The 23,433-nt window shown below is 41.5% G+C and overlaps 2 protein-coding genes across 8 annotated transcripts in view; one reads left to right on the forward strand and one right to left on the reverse strand.

Moving 5' to 3' along the window:
• Positions 1-6,520: 6,520 nt before the first annotated feature.
• LOC144930790 (uncharacterized) lies at positions 6,521-16,477 on the reverse strand. The gene is made up of 5 exons (XM_078854066.1): positions 16,061-16,477; positions 13,558-13,673; positions 8,845-9,037; positions 8,152-8,441; positions 6,521-6,866 (listed from the first exon to the last, which is right to left on the reverse strand). The coding sequence occupies exons 3-5, from the start codon at positions 8,879-8,881 to the stop codon at positions 6,813-6,815; spliced, it is 381 nt and encodes a 126-aa protein (XP_078710192.1). The 5' UTR covers positions 8,882-9,037; positions 13,558-13,673; positions 16,061-16,477; the 3' UTR covers positions 6,521-6,812.
• A 128-nt stretch (positions 16,478-16,605) lies between these two features.
• Positions 16,606-23,433, forward strand: part of WDR47 (WD repeat domain 47) — a 38,250-nt gene continuing 31,422 nt past the window's right edge. For 4 of the 7 annotated variants that reach the window (XM_073356799.2, XM_073356795.2, XM_073356801.2 and 1 more), the window contains exon 1: positions 16,607-16,834. The gene's annotated coding sequence lies outside the window, so the exon portion shown is untranslated. Of the gene's footprint in view, positions 16,835-18,528; positions 21,938-23,433 lie in introns of all 7 variants that reach the window. The other 3 variants (XM_073356797.2, XM_073356798.2, XM_073356802.2) reach the window with 2 other exon arrangements.

Genomic DNA, 23,433 nt, shown 5'->3' on the forward strand with positions numbered 1-23,433 from the left:
CATTTTCTCGCGCTCTCTCGTATTATGTTTAAATATAAACTGAAAGTGTGATTAATCAATTTATCTGTTCAAAGCATGCTCATCATGGTAGCTGAACACCTTACAAATTTTAGAAAAAATACATAGAGATTTCTATTTTCTCTTCATCCCCCATTTATGTTTATTTTATTTAACATGTAACTCAGTGTTCTATTATCAGAAGAAGGCTGTTAAAGAACTGGATTTAACAACTCTTTGCCTTCAAGAATGAAATGTAATCCTAATCTCTTCCAAAAGTAAATTCACAGTTGCAGGCCAGTTGCCAAAATAATTGCATCTCCCAGGCACACTAGTCCCAGTCTTATGGTTCACTTTCACTGTTCCAAAGGATTGGTCTAATTTTGGGAGGTTATCATTCAGCATAATGTGTTCATGTCAATAGCTTTGGTTCAGCCTGTGGAGGGTTTTTCAATATAAAATGAAGCCTTGTACTTGATTGCTGTTTAAAGGGGAAATGGTACAAAGGGCAGAACATGAGGTGAAGTGTTCCCGGTTATCTGTGTTGCAACACAGAAAGCCTGCTGCCTTTTGAATGAACTAAGGCTTCTTAAAAGTTGTCCGCTTTTTGTGAAATCCCTTGTACTTCCCAACTGTGGTGTATATCTTGGTCAGAAGAAGTTTCAAAAAATTAAGTTAACTTTTTCCAGATATGTAAATTAGCAATTTAAATATTTTGAGCTAACCTATGCCCATTTGATGGAATCTTGCATTTGTTTTTTAGCTTTATGGTCTTTGTTCTACATACTTTTCTGGAATCCCAGTGATCTTGGTTTTGGGGCTAGGCTGCCAAATTTACAAAATTTAGAACTCTCTGATGGATTTTTCTAGCCACATTTAGAGACTCAACTGAGGTTCCAACTCCCTCCTGTTGACCAAGATATATCATACCTCAGGTCACCTGTTCATAAAAAGCAAGAGGAAACTGCTTATGGAGCTGCTAAAAATATGAGAAGTCAGGAAATCTAATGGCTGTTACATCACTAGATAAGACATTGGAAAATAAGGCACTGGTTCAGAAAAGCACTTAAAAATGTTCTGGTCCATCACTGAATCAGGGCTGAAGTTCCTGCATGAATGTTGTAAGAAGGTACCTAAACCACCTTGATCAAGCAGTGCTTCAAGATGACAAAGCTATAAGCAGAAGAAAAGTATGATAAAACTGTAAATGCAGTAAATAAATTGTTTAACTTTGATTACAACAACTTGAAAACCAGTTGCAGGATCACATTCAAATTCTTGCATTGCAAACAAAAACAAAGATGATCTAATCTTATTCTTGGAGAAATAGACACCAGAGATATTCCAACAAAATATGCAGATAATCTGGTCATGGCAGAAAGAGCCTGCTGGTTCACCACCATAGGACAGCATCTTTTTACCAATCTAATGGACTAAAAAGTGAATTCTGCAAGAAGATAAGGAACTGGAATAAAGGGACACACACACATCCCCTTTTTCCAGATCTGAGGCCTACCACACAAAGTTAAAAGGTGATGCTTGGCCTCATTCAAACAAGACTTTAAAATAAGCAGAAGTGGTGATTATATTCCAGAAAATTCAATTCCATGGGAAGTGAAGTCACTGCTATTGAATCATCAAGACAACTGTTAAACCTACCGCCAGTGGATTCCTTGTCCAGGCTTATTAAACCCTAACATGATAATAGTGATGGCCAAATCATCTCTAGAATACTTGGATGCATTTCTGTTAGCATGTGATTTGTGGATTTTTTTTATTTACAGTGCTTGTATCCTTTTTATTCATTTATAATTTTCTTCTCTCACTACAGCAGATGAAAGTAAGGTAAATCCCCGTGATCTTGATTATAGGGCCAGGCTGCCACGTCAGGTGAAATAATGTATCTATGCTTACATACTGCATACAATAATTGTCAGCATGACTGACCATATAACCAAAGAGTCAGAAACTTCCTATCCAACACAATTACATTTTAATCACACAGCCCATGATAGACCTTTTACATTCTAAATTGAAATTTAGATTTAATCTTTGGTCTGTCGGAAATTATTTCTATAAATATGCACTATAAAAACCTTTCTTCAGGGACCATTATCTTTACAAAAAAGAGCAAAATCACCTCTGCATGATGGTCCTGGAAAATCATAAGAGATATTTTGGTTCCTTGGCCTGAGGCGTCTACTCATTCTTCAAGATAGCACACTCCACTCTCTAAACACAACAGTGAGGTAAAAAAGCCTACTGAGTACAAACCCAGGAAATTCATTTTATACAAAGGAATAATCTGTGGAGGAGATAAATGGGCCCTGGGATATTTTTGTTCTCCACCATATCTGCAAATCTGGGGGACAAATTGTTAGCTAACTACCAGCAGACAGTCTGTCAATGACTTTCAAAGAATTGAAAAACAATTTTTATTTCTCATGACTGAAATTTTAATTTTATAACTTAGAATTCAGAGAACATTCCCACATAAAAACATGAATTCTAAAATAGGCAAATTTTTATTTGATCTATTTAATGGTCTTAAATCAGGTCAAATGGATGCTCATTCATATATTTCAACATGTTTCATAGGAATTCTAATTCCACCATGAAACTCTACTAATACAATTTGGATAGTTCTTGAAGCCTGAGAACATAAAAAATGAAGACAATTAAACACTATAAAGTTATTTTAATAAGAACATCACTGTTCCCAAAAGTTTGAAGTCAATTTTTTTTCTTTTAAATTGGCAAAACTACTGTAAATACCTGAATTTCATAGATGTTGAACACCCTGAAAATCTCATTGGCTATAAAGGGCAAATGGGATGCTTGGTAGCTCTCAGAGTGTACTTACACTGTTAAAATTTCTTACTCTCCTCACAATTTGATTAAATACAGAGAGATTCTATGAGCCTCATTCTTAGCTCCACTCAAGTACCCAGGAAGCCATCTTAACTGGCCTCCTAAATAGTCCCTTTAGGTGGGGGATGTTGCTTTTTGTGGCCTGAACAGTTAGCCAGCAGTTACACAATATTCAGAATCCTATGGGTTGTTTCTGTTAGGAGGAGAAATTGATTAATACAAAAGATATTTCTTTGATGCAGTCCTACTCCTAGAAACACTTCCATCAAACAATGCCCAGCAAAACCCTTCTTCCCCCATAGTTCAGTTTCTCACCAGCCTTGCATGAGGCATGTGTGTTGGGGGATGGCAATTATTTTTTCAGCTATCCTACTCCAAAAAGGCGCTTAACTGCTTCTTGCATTTATCCTGTGTGAAGGGCAGCTGTCATGCGCACCAGCATCACAGAGATTTCACAGATGGCATAGCAGCTTTATGCCACCCACTAACCCCACTGCCTGCAGCAGAGGGAATTCCTGCAAGAAAGGGGCAGAATATTACGTAAATTAAGTTGTCCTGGGATAAGAGGGAAGATCCTTTTATGGATTGAGAACTGGTTAAAAGACAGGGAATAAAGGGTAGGAATAAACGGTAAATTTTCAGAATGGAGAGGGGTAACTAGTGATGTTCCCCCTAGGGTCAGTCCTAAGACCAATCCTATTCAACTTATTCATAAATGATCTGGAGAAAGGGGTAAACAGTGAGGTGGCAAAGTTTGTAGACGATACTAAACAGCTCAAGATAGTTAAGACCAAAGCAGACTGTGAAGAACTTCAAAAAGATCTCACAAAATTAAGTGATTAGGCAACAAAATAGCAAATGAAATTTAATGTGGATAAATGTAAAGTAATGCACATTGGAAAGAATAATCCCAATTATACATACAATATGATGGGGGCTAATTTAGCTTCAGCTAATCAGGAAAGAGATCTTGGAGTCGTCATGGATAGTTCTCTGAAGACGTCCACGCAGTGTGCTGCGGCAGTCAAAAAAGAGGATAGGATGTTAGGAATCATTCAAAAAGGGATAGAGAATAAGACGGTGAATATCTTAGTGCCCTTATATAAATCCATGGTACGCCCACATCTTGAATACTGCGTACAGATGTGGTCCCCACATCTCAAAAAAGATATACTGGCATTAGAAAAGGTCCATAAAAGGGCAACTAAAATGATTAGGGGTTTGGAATGGGTCCCATATGAAGAGAGATTAAAGAGGCTAGGACTTTTCAGCTTGGAAAAGAGGAGACTAAGGGGGGATATGATAGAGGTATATAAAATCATAAGTGGTGTGGAGAAAGTTAATAAGGAAAAGTTATTTACTTGTTCCCATAATATAAGAACTGGGGGCCACTAAATTAAATTAATGGACAGCAGGTTTTCTTCTTCACACAGTGCACAGTCAACCTGTGGAACTCCTTGCCTGAGGAGGTTGTGAAGGCTAGGACTATAACAGGCTTTAAATGAGAACTAGATAAATTAATGGAGGTTAAGTCCATTAAGGGCTATTAGCCAGGATTGGTAAGGAATGGTGTCCCTAGCCTTTGTTTGTCAGAGGGTGGAGATGGATGGCAAAAGAGAGATCACTTGATCATTACATGTTAGGTTCACTCCCTCCGGGGCACTTGGCATTGGCCACTGTCGGCAGACAGGATACTGGGCTGGATGGACCTTTGGTCTGACCCAGTATGGCCATTCTTACATCTCTACACCTCACTGATCCTCAGCAGACAGAATGACCCTTTTGGTTGATAGGCAGCTAAGTGTAACTTAGCGCACCACTGTGGCTCAGCTCTAAGTTATACCAGGGAGAGGACCAGCCCTGGGATCAAGGGAAACACATGGTGATTTAGAACTACCTTTATTTCCCGACCCACAGCTATGCAGAGCATATCTTGCCTGTAGATGAGGATCTAGCCCTAGCTATCTGCAGATACCTTTTTCCAATTACTGTATTATTTTTATTTAATAAAGATGTTAAAACCTTGGCCCTTGCAGAGCTATCTAGTTGTATCATCTCTGATACTAAAACAGCATTTCTTTGCCACTTTCTAGTGTTTTTGAGAGCTGAGCAAGCAGTCCTTAAAGAAGTGTGGTCATAAAGTGTGATCTTGAGATCCATAACCCCTTCCGAGTGTACTGTCAGCTTATGGTTAGTTAGCTAAGCTTTTCAAACTGTGACATTCCAAGTATCCTGCATTTTAAACAAGACTTCAAATTATCTTATTCTAAATTTGGACTTTATAGAAGTCCAACAATTTAAAGGAAACCATTCTATACCTCCACAGCTTCTCTCTCTTTTCTTATAAAGAAATCACAATTTAGTTTTTCTATAGCTAAACACAGCAATTCTAGGAAAAGATCAAAACATTACCATTGTGGAGTCAAAGCTGATGGGTAAAGTGAGGTACATGCAGACTCTTAGACCTGCTCACCTACACTTACTGATGTAAAAGGTAGTTTAAAGAGGGCTTCTCACATGTAGAGGAGCCAGAAGAAGAGGTAAGTTACAATTAGTGATGGGGCTACTTTAAACTTACACCTTCCTGCTAGAAAGAAAAGCAACTACATTCCTATCTTCTTGTGAATTACACCAGCTAAGATTCCCTCACAGTCATTGTCATTGGGCTGTGTAAGTTACATGTTGACAATAAGCGAGAATCTAAGCCCTGGTCTACACTACAGGGTTAGGTCGAATTTAGCCACGTAAAGCCGATTTTATAATGAATGCGTCTACACAAGCAACCCCATTCCACTGACCTAAAGGGCTCTTAAAATTGACTTCTGTACTCCTCCCCGGCGAGGGGAGTAGTGTTAAAATCGACTTTGCTAGGTCGAATTTGGGGTAGTGTGGATGCAAATCGATGTTACTGGCCTCCGGGAGCTATCCCAGAGCGCTCCAATGTGACCGCTCTGGCCAGTGCTTTCAACTCCGATGCACTTGCCAGGTACACAGGAAAAGCCCCAGGAACTTTTGAATTTCATTTCCTGTTTGGTCAGCGTGGTGAGCACAGCAGTACAGGTGACCATACAGTTCCCCCAGAATCGCAAATGAGCTCCAGCATGGAGCAAACAGGAGACTCTGGATCTGATTGCTGTATGGGGAGAAGAATCTGTGCAGACAGAACTCTGATCAAAAAGAAGAAATGCTAATATATATGCCAAAATCACACAGGGCATGATGGACAGAGGCTACAACAGGGACACACAGCAGTGCCGTGTGAAAGTCAAGGAGCTCAGGCAAGCCTACCAAAAGACAAAGGAGGCAAACGATTGCTCTGGATCAGAGCCCCATAAATGCTGCTTCCATGATCAGCTGCATGGCATTCGGGGGGGGGGGGGGGAGACCCACCACTACCCCACCACTGTCCATGGGCACCTGCAAGGGGGGAGTCTCACGCAACAGGGAGAAGAATTTTGTGGATGAGGAAGAGGAGGAGGAGAACGCGCAGCAGGCAAGCGGTGAATCTGTTCTCCCCGGCAGCCAGGACCTTTTCATCACCCTGGAGCCAATACCCTCCCAAGACAGGATCCCCAACCCTGAAGATGGAGAAGGCACCTCTGGTGAGTGCACATTTGTAACTACAGTACAGGGTTTAAAAGCAATAGTGTTTAATGTTTGATTTGGCTTAAAGACTTGGGATGCATTCGCGGCCAGTACAGCTACTGAAAAAGTCTGTTAACGTGTCTGGAGATGGAGCAGGAATCCTCCAGGGACATCTCCATGAAGCTTTCCTGGAGGTACTCTGAAAGCCTTTGCAGAAGGTTTCTGGGGAGGGCTGCCTTATTTCGTCCTCCATGGTAGGACACTTTACCACACCAAGCCAGTAGCAAGTAGTCTGGAATCATTGCAGCACAAAGCATGGCAGCAAATGGTCCTGGGTTTCAGTTGCATTCAAGCAACATTCAGTCTTTATCTTTCTGTGTTAGCCTCAGGAGAGTGATATCATTTGTGGTCACCTGGTTGAAATAGGAGAATTTTTGTAAGGGAACAGTAAAAGGACCCCATTCATGCTGGGCTGTTTGCACTTGGCTAAAAGGGATCATCCCATAGCCACGCGGCAGGTGGAGGGGTCATCCCATAGCCACGTGGCAACAATAAGCAATGTTCCCTTGTCCTTCTTTCCTCCCCCACCCGACCTAGGCTACCTTATCAGTTATCTCCCTTTTTAAAACATTAATAAAGAAAGAATGCATGGTTTCAAAACAATAGCGACTTTATTTCCTTTGCCAGCTGTGATGGAAGGGGAGAGGGTGGTTGGCTTACAGGGAATTAAAATCAACAAAGGGGGCGGGTTTGCATCAAGGAGAAACACACACAACTGTCACACCATAGCCTGGCCAGTCATGAAACTGGTTTTCAAAGCCTCTCTGATGCCATAAACGTCTCCCCCTTACTCGCTCAGATATTGTGGAGCACGCAGCAAGCAGCAATAACAATGGGAATATTGGTTGTGCCAAGGTCTAACCTAGTCAGCAAACTGTGCCAGCGAGCTTTTAAACATCCAAAGGCACATTCTACCACCATTCTGCACTTGCTCAGCCTATAGTTGAACAGCTCCCGACTACTGTCCAGGCTGCCTGTGTATGGCTTCATGAGCCATGGAAGCAAGGGGTAGGCTGGGTCTCCAAGGATAACTATAGGCATTTCAACAACATCCCCAACAGTAATTTTCTGGTCTGGGAAGTAAGTCCCTTCTTGCAGCTGCTCAAACAGCCCGGAGTTCCTAAAGATGCGAGTGTCATGCACCTTTCCCAGCCATCCCACGTTGATGTTGGTGAAACGTCCCTTGTGATCCACCAGTGCTTGCAGCACCATTGAGAAGTACCCCTTGTGGTTTATATACTGGTTGGCAAGATGGTCCGGTGCCAAGATAGGGATATGTGTTCCGTCTATCGGCCCACCACAGTTAGGGAAACCCTTTGCAGCAAAGCCATCCACTATGACCTGCACATTTCCCAGAGTCACTACCCTTGATAGCAGAACATCAGTGATTGGATTGGCTACTTGAATCACAGCAGTCCCCACAGTAGATTTGCCCACTCCAAATTGATTCCCGACTGACTGGTAGCAGTCAGGCATTGCAAGCTTCCACAGGGCTATTGCCACTCGCTTCTCAACTGTCAGGGCAGCTCTCATCTTGGTATTCCTGTGCTTCAGGGCAGGGGAAAGCAACTCATAGAGTTCCAGGAAAGTGGCCTTATTCATAAGAAAGTTTTGCAGTCACTGGGAATCATCCCATACCTGCAAGACTATGCGGACTCTCAGGTCTGTGCTTGTTTGCCGGGCCCAGAATCGGCATTCCATTGTATCAACCAGCCCCACTGCTGCCAAGATGTCCCAATTACCACATCCCGTGCTTTCAGGAACATCTGTGTCCATGTTCTTCTCACAATCATCCTCGTGCTGCCGTCTCTTAGCTAGGTTCTGTACATACTGCAGTACAATGCGCAAGGTGTTTACAATGCTCGCAACAGCAGCAGTGAGCTGAGCGGGCTCCATGCTTGCCATGCTATGGCGTCTGCACGGGTAACCTAAGAAAAAAGGTGCAAAATGATTGTCTGCAGTTGCTTTCACGGGGAGGGAGGAGAGACTGACGGCATGTACCCAAAACCACCTGTGACAATGTTTTTGCCCCATCAGGCATTGAGAGCTTAACCCAGAATTCCAATGGGCAGCGGAGACTGTGGGAAGAACTGTGGGATAGCTTTCGACAGTGCATCGCTCCATGAGTCGATGCTAGCCACGGTAGTGAGGATGCACTCCGCCGACTTAATGCGCTTAGTGGGGACATACACAATTGACTGTGTAAAATCGATTTCTAAAAATTGACTTCTATAAAATCGACCTAATTTCGTAGTGTAGACATACCCTGAGAGAGCTAAGTAAGCCAAGGGAGCCACGCAAAAACAATGAAAGGGCCAGAAGAAGACTCACCTTCAATTTGGCCTTGAGAGTCTAGGGGAGTCCTCATTGACCAGCAAGATTTGGGAACACTGGATCCAAAGCATTCAATTGTTTTTTTTAAGAGAGGGAGTTCTTCAGACCTTACTTTTTAGTGACTCCCCTGGCTAACTGAAGAGCAATATTCAGGGATCCTAGTTTTCCATGATATAAAAAACAAAATTCTCTGATTAAAAAAAAAAAACATAAAAATCTGTGTTTTGCATGATTAAAATTAAACACTGAACTTTAGTTGCCCTAGCCACTATATATATATAGGGATCAGTTGAACACAATGTCTTATTGATATATTTACAATTTTCAAGCAAGTTCAAAGTCTACCAGTGCCATCAATCATTTTAATAAAATTAATAGAATTGCAATGTGTATATCTTACATATACCAAATACTTCTATGTCTGTTCTCTATTGTCAGAAAATTGTTTTTTTTTAAATGCACAAAAATGCTGGAGTGATCTAGTCACAGTATTTTGTTTCTTTACCGTTGTCAGTGGCCCTACCATTTCAGCCTCTTGTTTTCATTTCTTTTCATTCAGTTTGTTTAGCGCTTTCATATGTTCCACAACTGTTTGCTTTCGGATGTAATTTACAGCACTGCTGCATATGCTACAGAACAGCACATTAACATCAACATGAAATTTGCCCTTGCCAAACTCAATGACACTGTCTTCGGGGATGAGTTTTAAAGTTTCTGGCATCTTTTCATAACTTTTAATTAACTTACATTTGGTGGCTGAAGTGAAATTTGAGATGCATTAAAACACTAAGCTGTATATATCAGAAGCAGTTTATTATATGTTTAGCTATGTAAATTTAAAGCACATTCAAAAATCAACCACAAGAGGGGGAGGTTGCATGCATTAAATAAGGGACATTGGTACTTTTAGTAAAATTTAGTTAATACATGTTTTTATTTTTTCACAAAATGTAAAAACTAAAGATTCTCTGTAAAGACGCAAATTGTGCGTTCTTCTGTGGCAAATGGATTTCTAAGATTCCTGGACATAATGATAGGCCAGAAAGACTGATCAAGCTATGGGACCTTGAGATAGAGGGCAGGAAAGTGGAATTAACAGTTCTACTAAAAGAAAAGGAGTATTTGTGGCATCTTAGAGACTAACAATATTTAAATCCTTTTCTTTCTGCGGATACAGATTAACACAGTTGCTACTCTGAAACAGTTCTACTAAGAAATTTTACAAAAAGAAATCCCTCCAAGCTCTTCCCAAAACTCACTAAACATGTGGATGTGATATATATTTAAGAATAAGACCTCGTCTACAAATGAAAGTTAATATGGAATAAGGTAGTGGGTGAATTTAAAATACATCAGCTATTCCTGATTAACTCCAACTGCAGATGTTCTTATTCTGGAATAAGAGCGCTTTATCTATTTTGTGGATTAAGCTAATTCAGAATAAAGCACTTTATTCTAGAATATGAGCATCCACAGATACAGTTGATCAGGAATAGCTACTCTGGAATGACTTCCCATGTAGACAAGCCTTAAATTGTCATTACTTGGATCTGCAAGAAGGCAGCAAATATCCTGAAAGGAATTTCTGTGACCCGCATAAGATGCATCACAAAGTACTATGTCTATGGTACATGAGCTTTATGTATACATAGTCTGACAAAAATAAGAAGTAATAGCTACATATGTTTTTATGTCACTGCTAATCTGATAATGGAGTCTTTCAAAGCTCAATATGTACTTTATTAGCTCTTAATCTTTATGCATCAAACAGCGTTTGCCTCATCCTTCCCACAACATCACAGACCTAACTCCTGGTATGACAAGACCTGACAAGAGCACACAAGTCAACAGTTATTAAAATGATCTGGATGCAGATTATCTTTTGTTGGCTCAATATTTTTTGTTGTTTGATCTACCTCGAAACTGGAATTGTTAATACAAAGATGAACTAAAGGTTGTCTAGTTTCATTGAAGGCTCTCTAAGCAATTCTACCTCCTTTGCGGAAGAGAAGGTAAGTGAGAAAGTCTTTTATTGGACCAATATCTGTGGGTCCAATCACCCCACCCACCTTGTCTTTCTACTATCTTGGGACCAACACAGCTACAACAACACTGCAAATCCAGGCTCTGTTGTTCTTCGAGGCTGACCTCTCAAAGGAAGCTAACTGCACCTTCTCTAAGGACAGAAGTCTGCAGGGATTTGGTCTATCCCGACTAAGGACCCTGTATTCTCCACACAGGGGTAATTCCCACACATAGAAGTGTAACCACTTTGAACTCAGAATTTCTTCATCATCCTCTGTGTGCGTGGTGGGGAGGCTTATTCCCAATGCAAAAGACTGAGTCTCAGGGGTTCCACTGGAGACAAATCATCTGCACTAAGGACCTGTGCCTCCACATACTCCACCGAAGTATTAGTGGATTAGCCACAAACAAAATCAAGATAGACTTTTCCTTTAATTCATATGTGTTTTTGCTAATGCTTTGACTGATTAAAACTGAAATAACATTTAAAATTAATGTATTTTTCAAAATTTATGCTGATAGATACCTTTTTGCATTTTTCTCAGCTTGGCCAGTGAAACTAAACAGATCCAGTTCCCATTTGTTTATAGTCACTTTCATTTTCTTATGCACTATCAGGTTGACGATGTATTGCAGAATATGTACATTTCTTTTAAATGGTGCATTTAATTCTTTTAAAAATCATTATATTTTCTGATAATAAACACCTGCAATGCCCATTCACTCCAATGAGAGATGAGGGAGCTCTGAATCTGAGTGATATTTTTACATGTAAATGGACACATTCATTATCTTACCTGAGAGTCAAGTTACATGCGATGTGATATCAGAACTGTAATCATACAGAAGGGCTTCCTTCCAGGACCAGCCGTCAAGAACACTATCCCCGATAATGTCACTGCTAACCTGGTGGCTGAACTTTGTGACTTTGTCCTTACCCATAACTACTTCACATTTGGGGACAATGTATACCTTCAGATCAGCGGCACTGCTATGGGTACCCGCATGGCCCCACAGTATGCCAACATTTTTATGGCTGATTTAGAACAACGCTTCCTCAGCTCTCGTCCCCTAAAGCCCCTACTCTACTTGCGCTATATTGATGACATCTTCATCATCTGGACCCATGGAAAAGAAGCCCTTGAGGAATTCCACCATGATTTCAACAATTTCCATCCCACCACCAACCTCAGCCTGGTCCAGTCCACACAAGAGATCCACTTCCTGGACACTACAGTGCTAATAAACAATGGTCACATAAACACCACCCTATACCGGAAACCTACTGACCGCTATTCCTACCTGCATGCCTCCAGCTTTCACCCTGACCACACCACACGATCCATCGTCTACAGCCAAGCTCTGCAATACAACCGCATTTGCTCCAACCCCTCAGACAGAGACACACACCTACAAGATCTCTGTCAAGCTTTCTTACAACTACAATACCCACCTGCAGAAGTAAAGAAACAGATTGATACAGCCAGAAGAGTTCCCAGAAGTTACCTACTACAGGACAGGCCTAACAAAGAAAATAACAGAACGCCACTAGCCGTCACCTTCAGCCCCCAACTAAAACCCCTCCAACGCATTATTAAGGATCTACAACCTATCCTAAAGGATGACCCAACACTCTCACAAATCTTGGGAGAGAGGCCAGTCCTTGCCTACAGACAGCCCCGCAACCTGAAGCAAATACTCACCAACAACCACATACCACACAACAGAACCACTAACCCAGGAACTTATCCTTGCAACAAAGCCCGTTGCCAATTGTGCCCACATATCTATTCAGGGGACACCATCACAGGGCCTAATAACATCAGCCACACTATCAGAGGCTCGTTCACCTGCACATCCACCAATGTGATCTATGCCATCATGTGCCAGCAATGCCCCTCTGCCATGTACATTGGTCAAACTGGACAGTCTCTACGTAAAAGAATAAATGGACACAAATCAGATGTCAAGAATTATAACATTCATAAACCAGTCGGAGAACACTTCAATCTCTCTGGTCACGCGATCACAGACATGAAGGTCGCTATCTTAAAACAAAAAAACTTCAAATCCAGACTCCAGCGAGAAACTGCTGAATTGGAATTCATTTGCAAATTGGATACTATTAATTTAGGCTTAAATAGAGACTTGGAGTGGCTAAGTCATTATGCAAGGTAGCCTGTTTCCTCTTGTTTTTTCCTACCCCCCTCCCCCAGATGTTCTGGTTTAACTTGGATTTTAACTTGAAGAGTGGTCAGTTTGGATGAGCTATTACCAGCAGGAGAGTGAGTTTGTGTGTGTATGGGGGTGGGGGGATGTGAGAAAACCTGGATTTGTGCAGGAAATAGCCCAACTCGATTGTCATGCACATTGTGTAAAGAGTTGTCACTTTGGATGGGCTATCACCAGCAGGAGAGTGAATTTGTGGGGGGGGGGGGGGTGGAGGGTGAGAAAACCTGGATTTGTGCTGGAAATGGCCCACCTGATGATCACTTTAGATAAGCTATTACCAGCAGGACAGTGGGGTGGGAATAGGTATTGTTTCATATTCTCTGTGTATATATAAAGCCTGCTGCAGTTTCCACGATATGCATCTGAGGAAGTGAGCTGTAGCTCACGAAAGCTTATGCTCTAATAAATTGGTTAGTCTCTAAGGTGCCACAAGTACTCCTTTTCTTCCAGGACCTGAAAGTCGTGTATTCATAGCCCTTCAATTGCAAAGTCACTGCTGAGTAGCTGGCACTTTGTCCGCATCACTCTTCACAGGACAAAGAGTTTGGCATCCTTTTATGTATTCCTTTCTAGAAAATAAAGAGAATAGGATAAGAGGGTTGAAAGACTTATTATTTTTTCTTGTACATTTTGGCTGTTTCTAAATAAAACAGAAACAAATCGTTTCTTTCAGGGTATGACTCGGTGCGCTATTGAGCGCCTCACAGAATCAGCGACCCAGGGAGGCCTCAATCCTACTATACTGAAATCAGTGGTAATCCTTCCAGTACTCCAGTGAAAAACTCTTAGATGGTCATATTTTCCCATTCTTCTACCCTCTTCACCACAGAGTTGTTATACATGTCCATTTTGTAAGGCTTAGATGTAAGAAATATCTATTACTATTCATGTGGTGTCGATACATTTTGTGGTTTGTGTTTTTTAAATGCTGCACTAAATACTCTAAAGCACTCCCTTCTGCACCCCATCTCATGTGACTGATTAATTTAATACTAAGAAATTGAAATATACATAAGAGGCACTGAAAAATGAAAATCTCTAATAAATGGAAACACTTATTTATTTCATCCAATTAAAAGTCTCAAGAATGGTCTGCCTCAGTTCAAGATTTTAAAGATCGTTACCATAATTCATAATTCACATTTGCTGTAGCACACAAGAAAATGTGAGAAGACAGTAGAACAACATTCCAAGACTAACCCGAAAACCGCGGGGCTCACATCTAGTAATTAAATATATTGCCAATAAGCCATAAGTCTCCACTGCATGAGCAAGGGAAATATGATTGTAAGCACACCCTGTCACTGTTTGGTGTTCATAATGTGTTATCCCAAGGGAAACAAGTGCATCTGTTCTATATTAATGGTAGGTGATTTTTCAGTAGTATGAAAGATATTTAAGCAAGTATTATACATACAAAACAGTGTTACAGTAATATAGCCAAACCACAAAAAGATTAAGGAGCTATATAGTAATAAAACAAAGGTTTCAAGGCACATTTTTATGGAGCTATTATCGAGGGGGGGGGTGAAAAAAGAGGACACATAGAGTGCATCTTAATTCCCACATCCCCTGCACATGCATGCAGCCATTCTTCTTCTTATACAACAGCAAGCGCAAAGGAGGTGGGATGGATAACCTGGCAGACCACATGCCTTTAAAGCTGTGGAGCACTGGTGGACATCTAGGGTTCCCAACCCTACATATGCATATTGTAGTAGGGAGCATTGTTCTTTTCTGGAAAAGGCAAGTGATTCCCCACCTCTTACTGCGATGGCAGAGAGGTCCAGGAACTCACCATGCAGCTGGCAATACTTTACTCATCCCCAACGCAAATACATTCAAAACTAGTAAAGACTAGATTTTCATGATGTGTATTTGGAGGCATACATATGCTATCAGTGTATACATATTTACTCTATATATGTGGACAGTGAAAAAGAATACTATGGTGATATGCAGCACAGAAATAAATAAATAAAATAGTCTAATAACGTTGAGCTTTCCTGGCAGTCACTGGACCTGAAATCTATCTTCCTTGTCAATTCCTTATTGCAATTTGCTTATGCCATGGGCCCTGCCCTAATTTTTGCCGATGTTCACTGCCTCCAGGCCAACACATTAAAAAAACCACAGTATTCTACGTAGAAACTGCTCTGCTTTGCTAACAATTTACACCCACAGACTGGCTGGTGTTCAACTCATTGAATATTTAAGGACAGTTAGCTAAGAGGCCTTGTGCTTTGATCATACCCTCCTTTTGACACTTTCCGGTCTTTGTCTTATAACAAGATACTTTACAAGGAAGATCAAAACAAATCCAAGTGCCAGCAACTTTTAATTATGAGCAAGATAGCTCATTATTTGTGATCCACCTGCCCTTTGCTGATTGCAGTGGGTCTGACATGGGAGGAATCTTTTGTTCCTGGCTGCTAGGTTATTTATATATTTTTCCATGTGATTCACCACATACCTGAGCACCTCATAAACATGAATGAAGTTATTCATACAACACCCCTCTAAAGCAGGAAACTCTTTTTTATCACCATTTTACAGATGGGAAAGTGAGGCACAGACACACTGACTTGCCCAAAGCTACCCCTTACTAGCTATCGCAGAGTTGAAAACAGAATCCAGAGTTCCTAAGCCCCAGTCCAGTACCTTAGCCACAAAACCTCTGCAGACCTGCCTCTCCTCCAGATACACTAGTCTCCAACTCCTACCTACAAGTCTGGGCTCAGCTAAACCTGCTCGGTCGGTGCACACCCAGACTAATGCAAGGGATGGGAAATGTTCAAGGTGACAATCAGTGCTACAGAGACGCTCTGCGGTGTGCCAGGAGCAGGTGAACTGTGCAGCAGCGCAGAATCCAGGCAGAGCCATGGCAAACCATTTAGGAAAATGAACCATCTTTTACAAGGTGGTGAAGCGTAGGCAGACACATTAAGTAATTTACCCGGCAGAGTTTCCTTCATTAACATGCACACGTCCCTGCTAGCCAGGGTTAGTTTCTGGGGCTGCCCGGCTCTCTCCCAGCTCCAGGCCGGGTGACCACTTCAGAAGAACTTTTCCTTCTGCGTTGCCCTAAAACGTGAACCGTTTTCGCAGCTGCCTTCAAGGCGAGCTCGTGTTTCCAGCCGCAACGTCCGTACCCCGGGGGGCCCGCGGGTGCAGGTAACGCTCCTTCCCCACCGCAGCCGCCTGCAGCGGGGCCCGCTTCTTTCCGCCTTCCCCATCGGTTCTGTCCGGACCAGCAGCGGGTGTCAGAGGGGCCCGGCCGGGGCCCGCCCAACGCTCCTGTCACGGCCCCAGGCGGGCGCCCAGCAGCCTCAGCCCCTCCTCAAAACTTCCTAGGACAGCAGGCAACCGATGCACCCGGCTCCCCCCGCCCCCTCCAGCCCTGTCCCCTCCCCACGCAGCAGCCGCCCCTGCCCCTCCCCCTCCCCGTTTCCATTCCAGCGGCTGCGCGGTCACCCCGCACCGGCGCGGGGCGGGGCCTGAGGGGCAGCGCGGGGCGGGGCCTGAGGGGCAGCGCTGCCGGGCCCCGATTGGCGGAGCCGCTTGACAACCGCAGTCAGGGAGCCGGAGCAGCCAGAAGCGGAGCCGTAGGGTCGGGGCAGACGCTGAACTGGACCCCCTTATTCCTGGGCCAGGGACCCGCCGCCATTTTGCGTCCTTCCCATCCGTTCCGTGCGTATCTGTGCGTCCGGGCCCCCCGGACCCCCCTCAGGTGGGTCCCCGGTGGCGTCGTGGGGAGCAGCCTCGGGCTGCCTAGGGAGAGTCCCGGCCTGCTGGGGACCCCTTCCTGCGGGGGCCAGGCTGGCACCTCCCGAGATGGGGTGATGGAAGGCAACGGGGGAGGGGAGTGTCTGGGAGGGAGGAAACCGTGGAGGGGCGGGAGGAGGGGAGTGGGAGCAGGAGCCGGGGTGGGGTGGGGTGGCGGCGGGCCTGTCAGAGAAAGGGTGGGGGGTAGAAGAGAGTCTGGGTGTGTGTGTGACAGCGGGAGCTCTGGAGCGGGGAAGCCCCAGGGGATGACAGGACCCCCTATCATGGGGAGGAGGTCTCCTGCTAGACAGTGGAGCGGAGGGTGGTGCTGAAGGGACCAGGCGAGACAACAGCCTGGCTGCTTTGATGCTGGTTTGGCGAAAGCCCATTCATCTTGGCATTCTCTCCTACCCCGCCCCACACCCCGGTATCCTCCAGTCTAAATGTGGTGCGTGTTCCTGTTCTGTGGCCTGCAGCCCCGGTTCATTTCCCCCGTGAATAGCAAAGGGACAGTGTGGTTCTAGCCTGATTCCTCTGTTGTGATCCTGGCATCTAAGTACGGATTTCCCTTTGTTGTAGCGTCACAGGGCAAGTCTCCTATAATTAGGTGCCTTGGACATAAAAATGTGTCGACTCTTAGCATACTTGTGTTTACATAAACGAGATGCTGTTTCTTTTGTGCCTTTACTGCTGACAAATGGGATGTATAAATATGGTGCATTAAGACTTAATATTTAAGTATAGTAATTTCACTATGAAGTCCTACGTGTTCTTAGTTCTTCTGAGTAAACATTCTGGAAATATTTTCTGTATCTTGATGCTGTATCATTAAGTACCTGTACCTTATTGTTTCAGGGTTTTGAGTAGCAAAAAGGAGAAAATACTCTTAAATACACATGAGAAAAAACTAATGAAGTATGCTGATGTGTAAAAGTGGCGTGCCAGCGACTACTTAGTCAAAACACATTAGCTAGTTGCTAGATTGTCAATTATTTTTCTTAGTAAAAATTGTTTCCTTTTTCCTCTTTATACCAACATACAAGTATTGTGTGGTTTAATTTCACTTCTTTTTTTTTTTTTTGGCATCCATCATACACTTCTCTGTGTGACGTGCATGTATAATCTAGACAAAGAGCATTCAGGTTGTAAAAGAAACTGATTAAAAGCAAGGAAATCTGCCAGTCAGTTTTCAAATACAGTAGTTTAAATGTTAATGAAGTATGTAATATTGTGTCTCTCTAAACTGGGCCTTGGAGCACCTCCTTGTGGTCTGCCATATGAAACACTTGGATGCTGAGCAATGGGGGTGTGGAGAAAGAGAGAGAGGATGGTGCATGATAGAATCTTTATTTTAACAACTGATCAGTGGAATGGAAAAAAGTTGAGCCATTGAGTTAACGCTGTTCATTTGGGGGCCAGGTATGGGAAAATGCGTTGTATAATTCCTCCTTATACACAAGTTTGTTTTTTTTAATTAAAATCGTAGTACCTGTGTTGTAATGTAGTTTGTATGAATTTTTATATTACACTGTTGCTAAGGGCTAAGTGATTTCCAGTGATTTTCACCCTATATATCCCTATTTCATGGGGATTAATTCAGATAAAAACTTGGCTCAGAGAATGTAGAATGAATTTTTAAATATTTCCTCTTTTGTTTAGGGCATCTTAGAATAATTGAGGACAGAGTGAAAATGGATCCACAAGTTGATATCTTGGGCCCAGATCCTGCAATGAACTCTCTGCATGGACAGACTCCTATGCTCACATGGAGATTATCAGTGCAGAATCAGGGGCTAGGTTACTCTAGAATGAATGAATAAAAATGTGTCTAATATTTCACACCAAGAAATAAACACTTTTTTATTATTTTTTTTATTTTCTTTTTTTCCCTTAATACTACTTACAGAGCTCTTTTCTGTGAAGTTGTTTATGCTGCAACGGTTATTATTGTGAGAGAGTCTCTTCAGAAGTGTCTGCATTTTAAAAGGCTTATAGTTTTACAGCTTGTTATTTACACCAGTTAGGAAAACGAGACTTCTGAATGCATTTTGCTTTTCTGTGTACAGAGATATATGAAGAGACTCTGGGAATATTTGTAATATGATGAAAAAATATAAAAGGAGTATGGCAGAGATATTTTTAGGCCAGAAGTTAAAACATCTTACACAAATTAAGGGGTGAATATTGTCTTTAAAAAACCAAAACAAAATTAAGAATATGTTCTCTTTAATTGTCTATTTATCCCTTAATAACTGTTGCTTAGAACTAGTACAAACATCCATTATTTTAGACTTTCAAAAGTCTAAATAAATTCCCAGTATGATTGCCCCTCAGTCATTGATCATTATCTGAGGGCACTAACATTTTATTTTAGAAATGCATTGCTATCTAAAATGTGAACAAATCTGGTGTTTTTAAAACTCCCTTACAAAGTTCTTTATGTAACCTCTACTAAAAGGCCATAGATGCAAGTTTGCACAATTGGAGTTATCATTCCATTTATTGGCAAACACCTTGTGTAGAATGTTAAGTTTAAATTATGCCCCCAAGAATAGATATTTCCTGATTCTGTTGCCCTACCAATACTTATAATACTCTTTTTGTTTTTTGGTTTTACATTTTTTAAAGGAAAACCAGCACAGAAATCTGAAAGCTTGGGATATAAATGCAAAGAAAGGAATTTTAAACCTAACACTGCCCCTCAGTCATTCTTGAGTATTAGTGCTTGATCAGATCATTGGTGACGTTATGTGCCATATGTGCTGGCAATACAGTGTCACAGGGGGATGGTTTGAAGATGCAGCTTGAGCTCTAACTATGAGTTTTCCTGCTACTCTGTGTTTAATACCTATAATGTTTTCAAAAACTAATATATAAACACACATTTCACAAGATCCTGTGTGCAAACTTCTGGATTTTTCATATTGCATACTTTACAGCTCATTGTTCCAGTGCATAACTTGACTGTATAATGCATATGAGTGTAGTAAATCTGAGGGTTTTTTTTTCTTGATATCCTTAAAAACCTTCAATGAAATGAAATTTTTTTCTGTAGTAGACCTCCCATTTATTCTGGCTCATTGCCATTAGACTAGCAATTGTGCAGTATCCCTATCATCTGCATTTTCAGTCAGTCTCTTCAGAGTCATGTTAATGAATTCCCAGCATGGTGTATCTTTTCGTCAGAAATTCAATGTCCCACAACAGTGGGTTTTTTTTAAAATGGGGCCCAAAAAATGTTGCCATAACTGATAATGAATCAATAAACGGTCTTTAGGTCCTGTCCTGCAAGATGTTCAGGATGTCCTGGATTGTACTGAGTGGTCTTTATTTCAATTGCAGGCAGAATGTAAGTAGTCAAAATGTAATTATCCATGTTGGAATTTGGCAAGAACACTAAATGAGCACGCACCTACTCTTGAAGAAAGTACCATGAAATCTGGAAACAGATGATACTTGTCCTCTTGCAGGACTGGACTGTTTTGGACCTAATCCTGCTTCCACTGAAGTCACTGGCAAAATTCGTTTTGGTTCCAATGGAAGCTGGCTCAAAAGGAAGACACTCTGAGCTCCTCATTTTAGTTCCAGATATGATTGATTTATTTTAATTATAAATTTATTTTAGTTATTTTGGTGTCAAACGCTTACCAAACCATTGACACTCTAAAGTACTGACTAGGATTATATGAAACCTCAGATTTTCTCTTTGCATACTGTAATAAGATGTAAATTTCTTATGCAGTAGCTTAGTTTATTACTATATGGTGGCGTTTTTGTTGTCAGTGACAATTTTGTTTGCAAAATGGGGCTCAGCTGTTGTTGGTCCACTGAAATTGTTAGTTCTCTTACCTCTAAAGGTATACAGAATGAATATTCCTCTGTAGTCCCTATCTAAAAAAATTGTATAGCTGTAGAACTTTACACCTGCATTTACACCTCAAAGATCGAAGTTACTTGTGTGGAAGATGAGTGCTGCTTTTACATGTTGCAGTGCCATAGAATTCTCCTAGAATAAGTTTGCAGAAGCAGGACTGTTCCTGGTTTAAAGACGTGGTGGTTGTCTTTTGTGCTGATAACTTCTTTTACTGTCACAGCTGTTAGATCTTTCACTTAATGTAATTGTACTTCCAAGAATGGTATTGTATATCACATTGGTTTCTGCATCAGTAAGGTGTGTAAATATTTAACTTTAATGCAATCGTGGAAGGCACGTAGAGCCTGTACTCCTATTTAGCTTTGATCTGTGGTGCCATCCAATCCAAACAAAAGTCCAAGCTAAATGTTCCATTGCTCAGTTGGAGGTCTTATTCTGCATGAACTGTACTAGTAATATCCTACTAAAGAGATTCATTTTAAGGTTGGGTACTAGTTTTACCTGTCTGCTAGGAAATTACTTGAAGTTCAATAAAAGCCCTAATATCATAAAACATAGTAAAAGGCAAATCTGAAGTCTAGAGACCTACCTCGGAAGATGAGGTTGGGGATTAAGGTGTTGACACTTCAGTATTACAGTATATGTTCTGATACGGTTGTTAGTTTCCTCCTTCCCTCTTAAAGATATGACTGGATTATCTTCTAGGACCAAAAAAACCCTTTCCCAGTTATAGAAAGAGAATTAGGATAATGATGAAAGAAGAGCATCTGTCAGCATTAGGGAGGGAATGACATTTCACCATTCAACAGCTTTTTGAAGTAAACACAAAACTATGCAACTCTGTTTCCTTTCATTATTTTATTCCAGGGGGAATTCTGCACACAATATTTTAAAATTCTGCATATTTTATTTGTCAAAATATCACAATATAATCATACTGGTTTCAATTATGTAGGTAATTTATTTAAATTAAAATACAATGGATAGAGAATGGGAGTGGGGAGCATTGAAGGAAATCCCCAAACCCCCTTGCCTAATAATAATGTAACTAGGTTTGACCTTTTATTTCTAGTTATTAGTCCACAGATATATCCAGCCATATGCTCAGTGTTACATCATAGGCTACTGAAGAGCAAGTGAGGGCTGGGGAACCAAACTCACAATTTATATTGGCTACTGACCATCACCGGAAAGGTCAGTAATAAACAGTTCATGGAGCAAATTTTGATAAGAAATTTTTTCAGTCCAAAAATTTAGACCAGTTCTAATCACTAAAGCACTTTACACCACTCTGGCCATGTAAAGGAGCCTTAAAACTTTTACATCTGTTTTATACTACTGGGGGAATTCACAAAGAGAATAGGAACAATTCACTAAGCGGGCAGGCTGCTACGTTCTGCTCTGCCTGAGGGAACAGCCTGTGCCACACCTACCTCCTCAGACACACCCAGAAGCCCTTCTCCTCCATGCCGAGCGTGCCGCAATAGTGAGTGAGAGGGACAGAGTCTCTCTCTCTCTTTCACGCATGACTGACCACCCCTTCACACACCCCTAGTGGTTATTTGTCCCTATTTGCTTCTTCAGGTGCCCAAACTGACCTGCCTGTGCTGCCAGAGAGGGGAGTGTGACTGCTCTTGTGGCTTTCCTTTGCTCCCCTGTCAGAAGTCATATTTCTGCGGGGAAGCAAAGAAATCTGCAGGGGACATGAATTCTGTGCACATGTAGTGATGCAGAATTTTCCCAGGAGTAATTATTTACATAAAATGTTCTGTGAGCCAGCTGACTCTTAAATAGAAAAAAAAACTTGCCAGCTGAGAGCATAGGCCCAAATAATGGTTGTGCCTGCCATTGGAGCCACTAGAATATTTAATGATGACTAGAGCCTTCTGTGACTAAAACATGAATTAAAACTAGTCATATTAACAGAAGGCAGGCTATTCTAGGTGGCACAGCCAAATGTACACTGCTCAAAAATAAAAAAGGCTGATCTAACTGAATAATTTTTCCAGTCAAGTGTTCTGGGGGGGAGGGGAGGACAATTAAAGAAAACTGGCATACAGCTAAAGGAAGAATATGGAAAATACTATGATTTAACTGGTATAATATAAAAAAAAGTCTGAGTTTTCATATCTGTTAGAATTCAGCAGCATAAGTTTACTGTGAACAACGAGAACTTTCAGATTCAAGTATTTATTCTTTCATTTTTCCTGTTGACTGTGCCTGGTAAATAGTTCATCTGTTCACTAATCCCTCATAACACATTTTACCTGGAAAATCAAGCTAAACTGATTATTTAAACTTGATATGGCAAACTTCTTTTTATTTCTGTCTCTTGCTTTTTGATTACTATTTTCAATACTTTCCAAATTGGAAGTAGATTAGTAATTACCTGCCCCTAAGTGGAGGACCGCTAGAGTATGCACCACATCTTGAAGTTGACTTGGGAACCACATCCTTTCCCGTTAGCAGTCATTTAACATCCCAGTTGCAATTACTTACTTATGTAGAAAAGTAATATTAGAAAAGTGTATATTTTAGATATGCCTAATATATTTTTTGTCATTCTTGAAATGAGAAAAAAGTACAACTCTCCCTACTTCAGACAACATTTTTCATTTTACTCTCTGTGGTTGTTTTTCTTCCCTTACTCATATTTCTTTTTCTCTTCATCACCCCCTTGTCCTCTGCAG

Source organism: Lepidochelys kempii, chromosome 8 (assembly GCF_965140285.1).
Source record: "Lepidochelys kempii isolate rLepKem1 chromosome 8, rLepKem1.hap1, whole genome shotgun sequence".
Taxonomy (NCBI): domain Eukaryota; kingdom Metazoa; phylum Chordata; order Testudines; family Cheloniidae; genus Lepidochelys; species Lepidochelys kempii.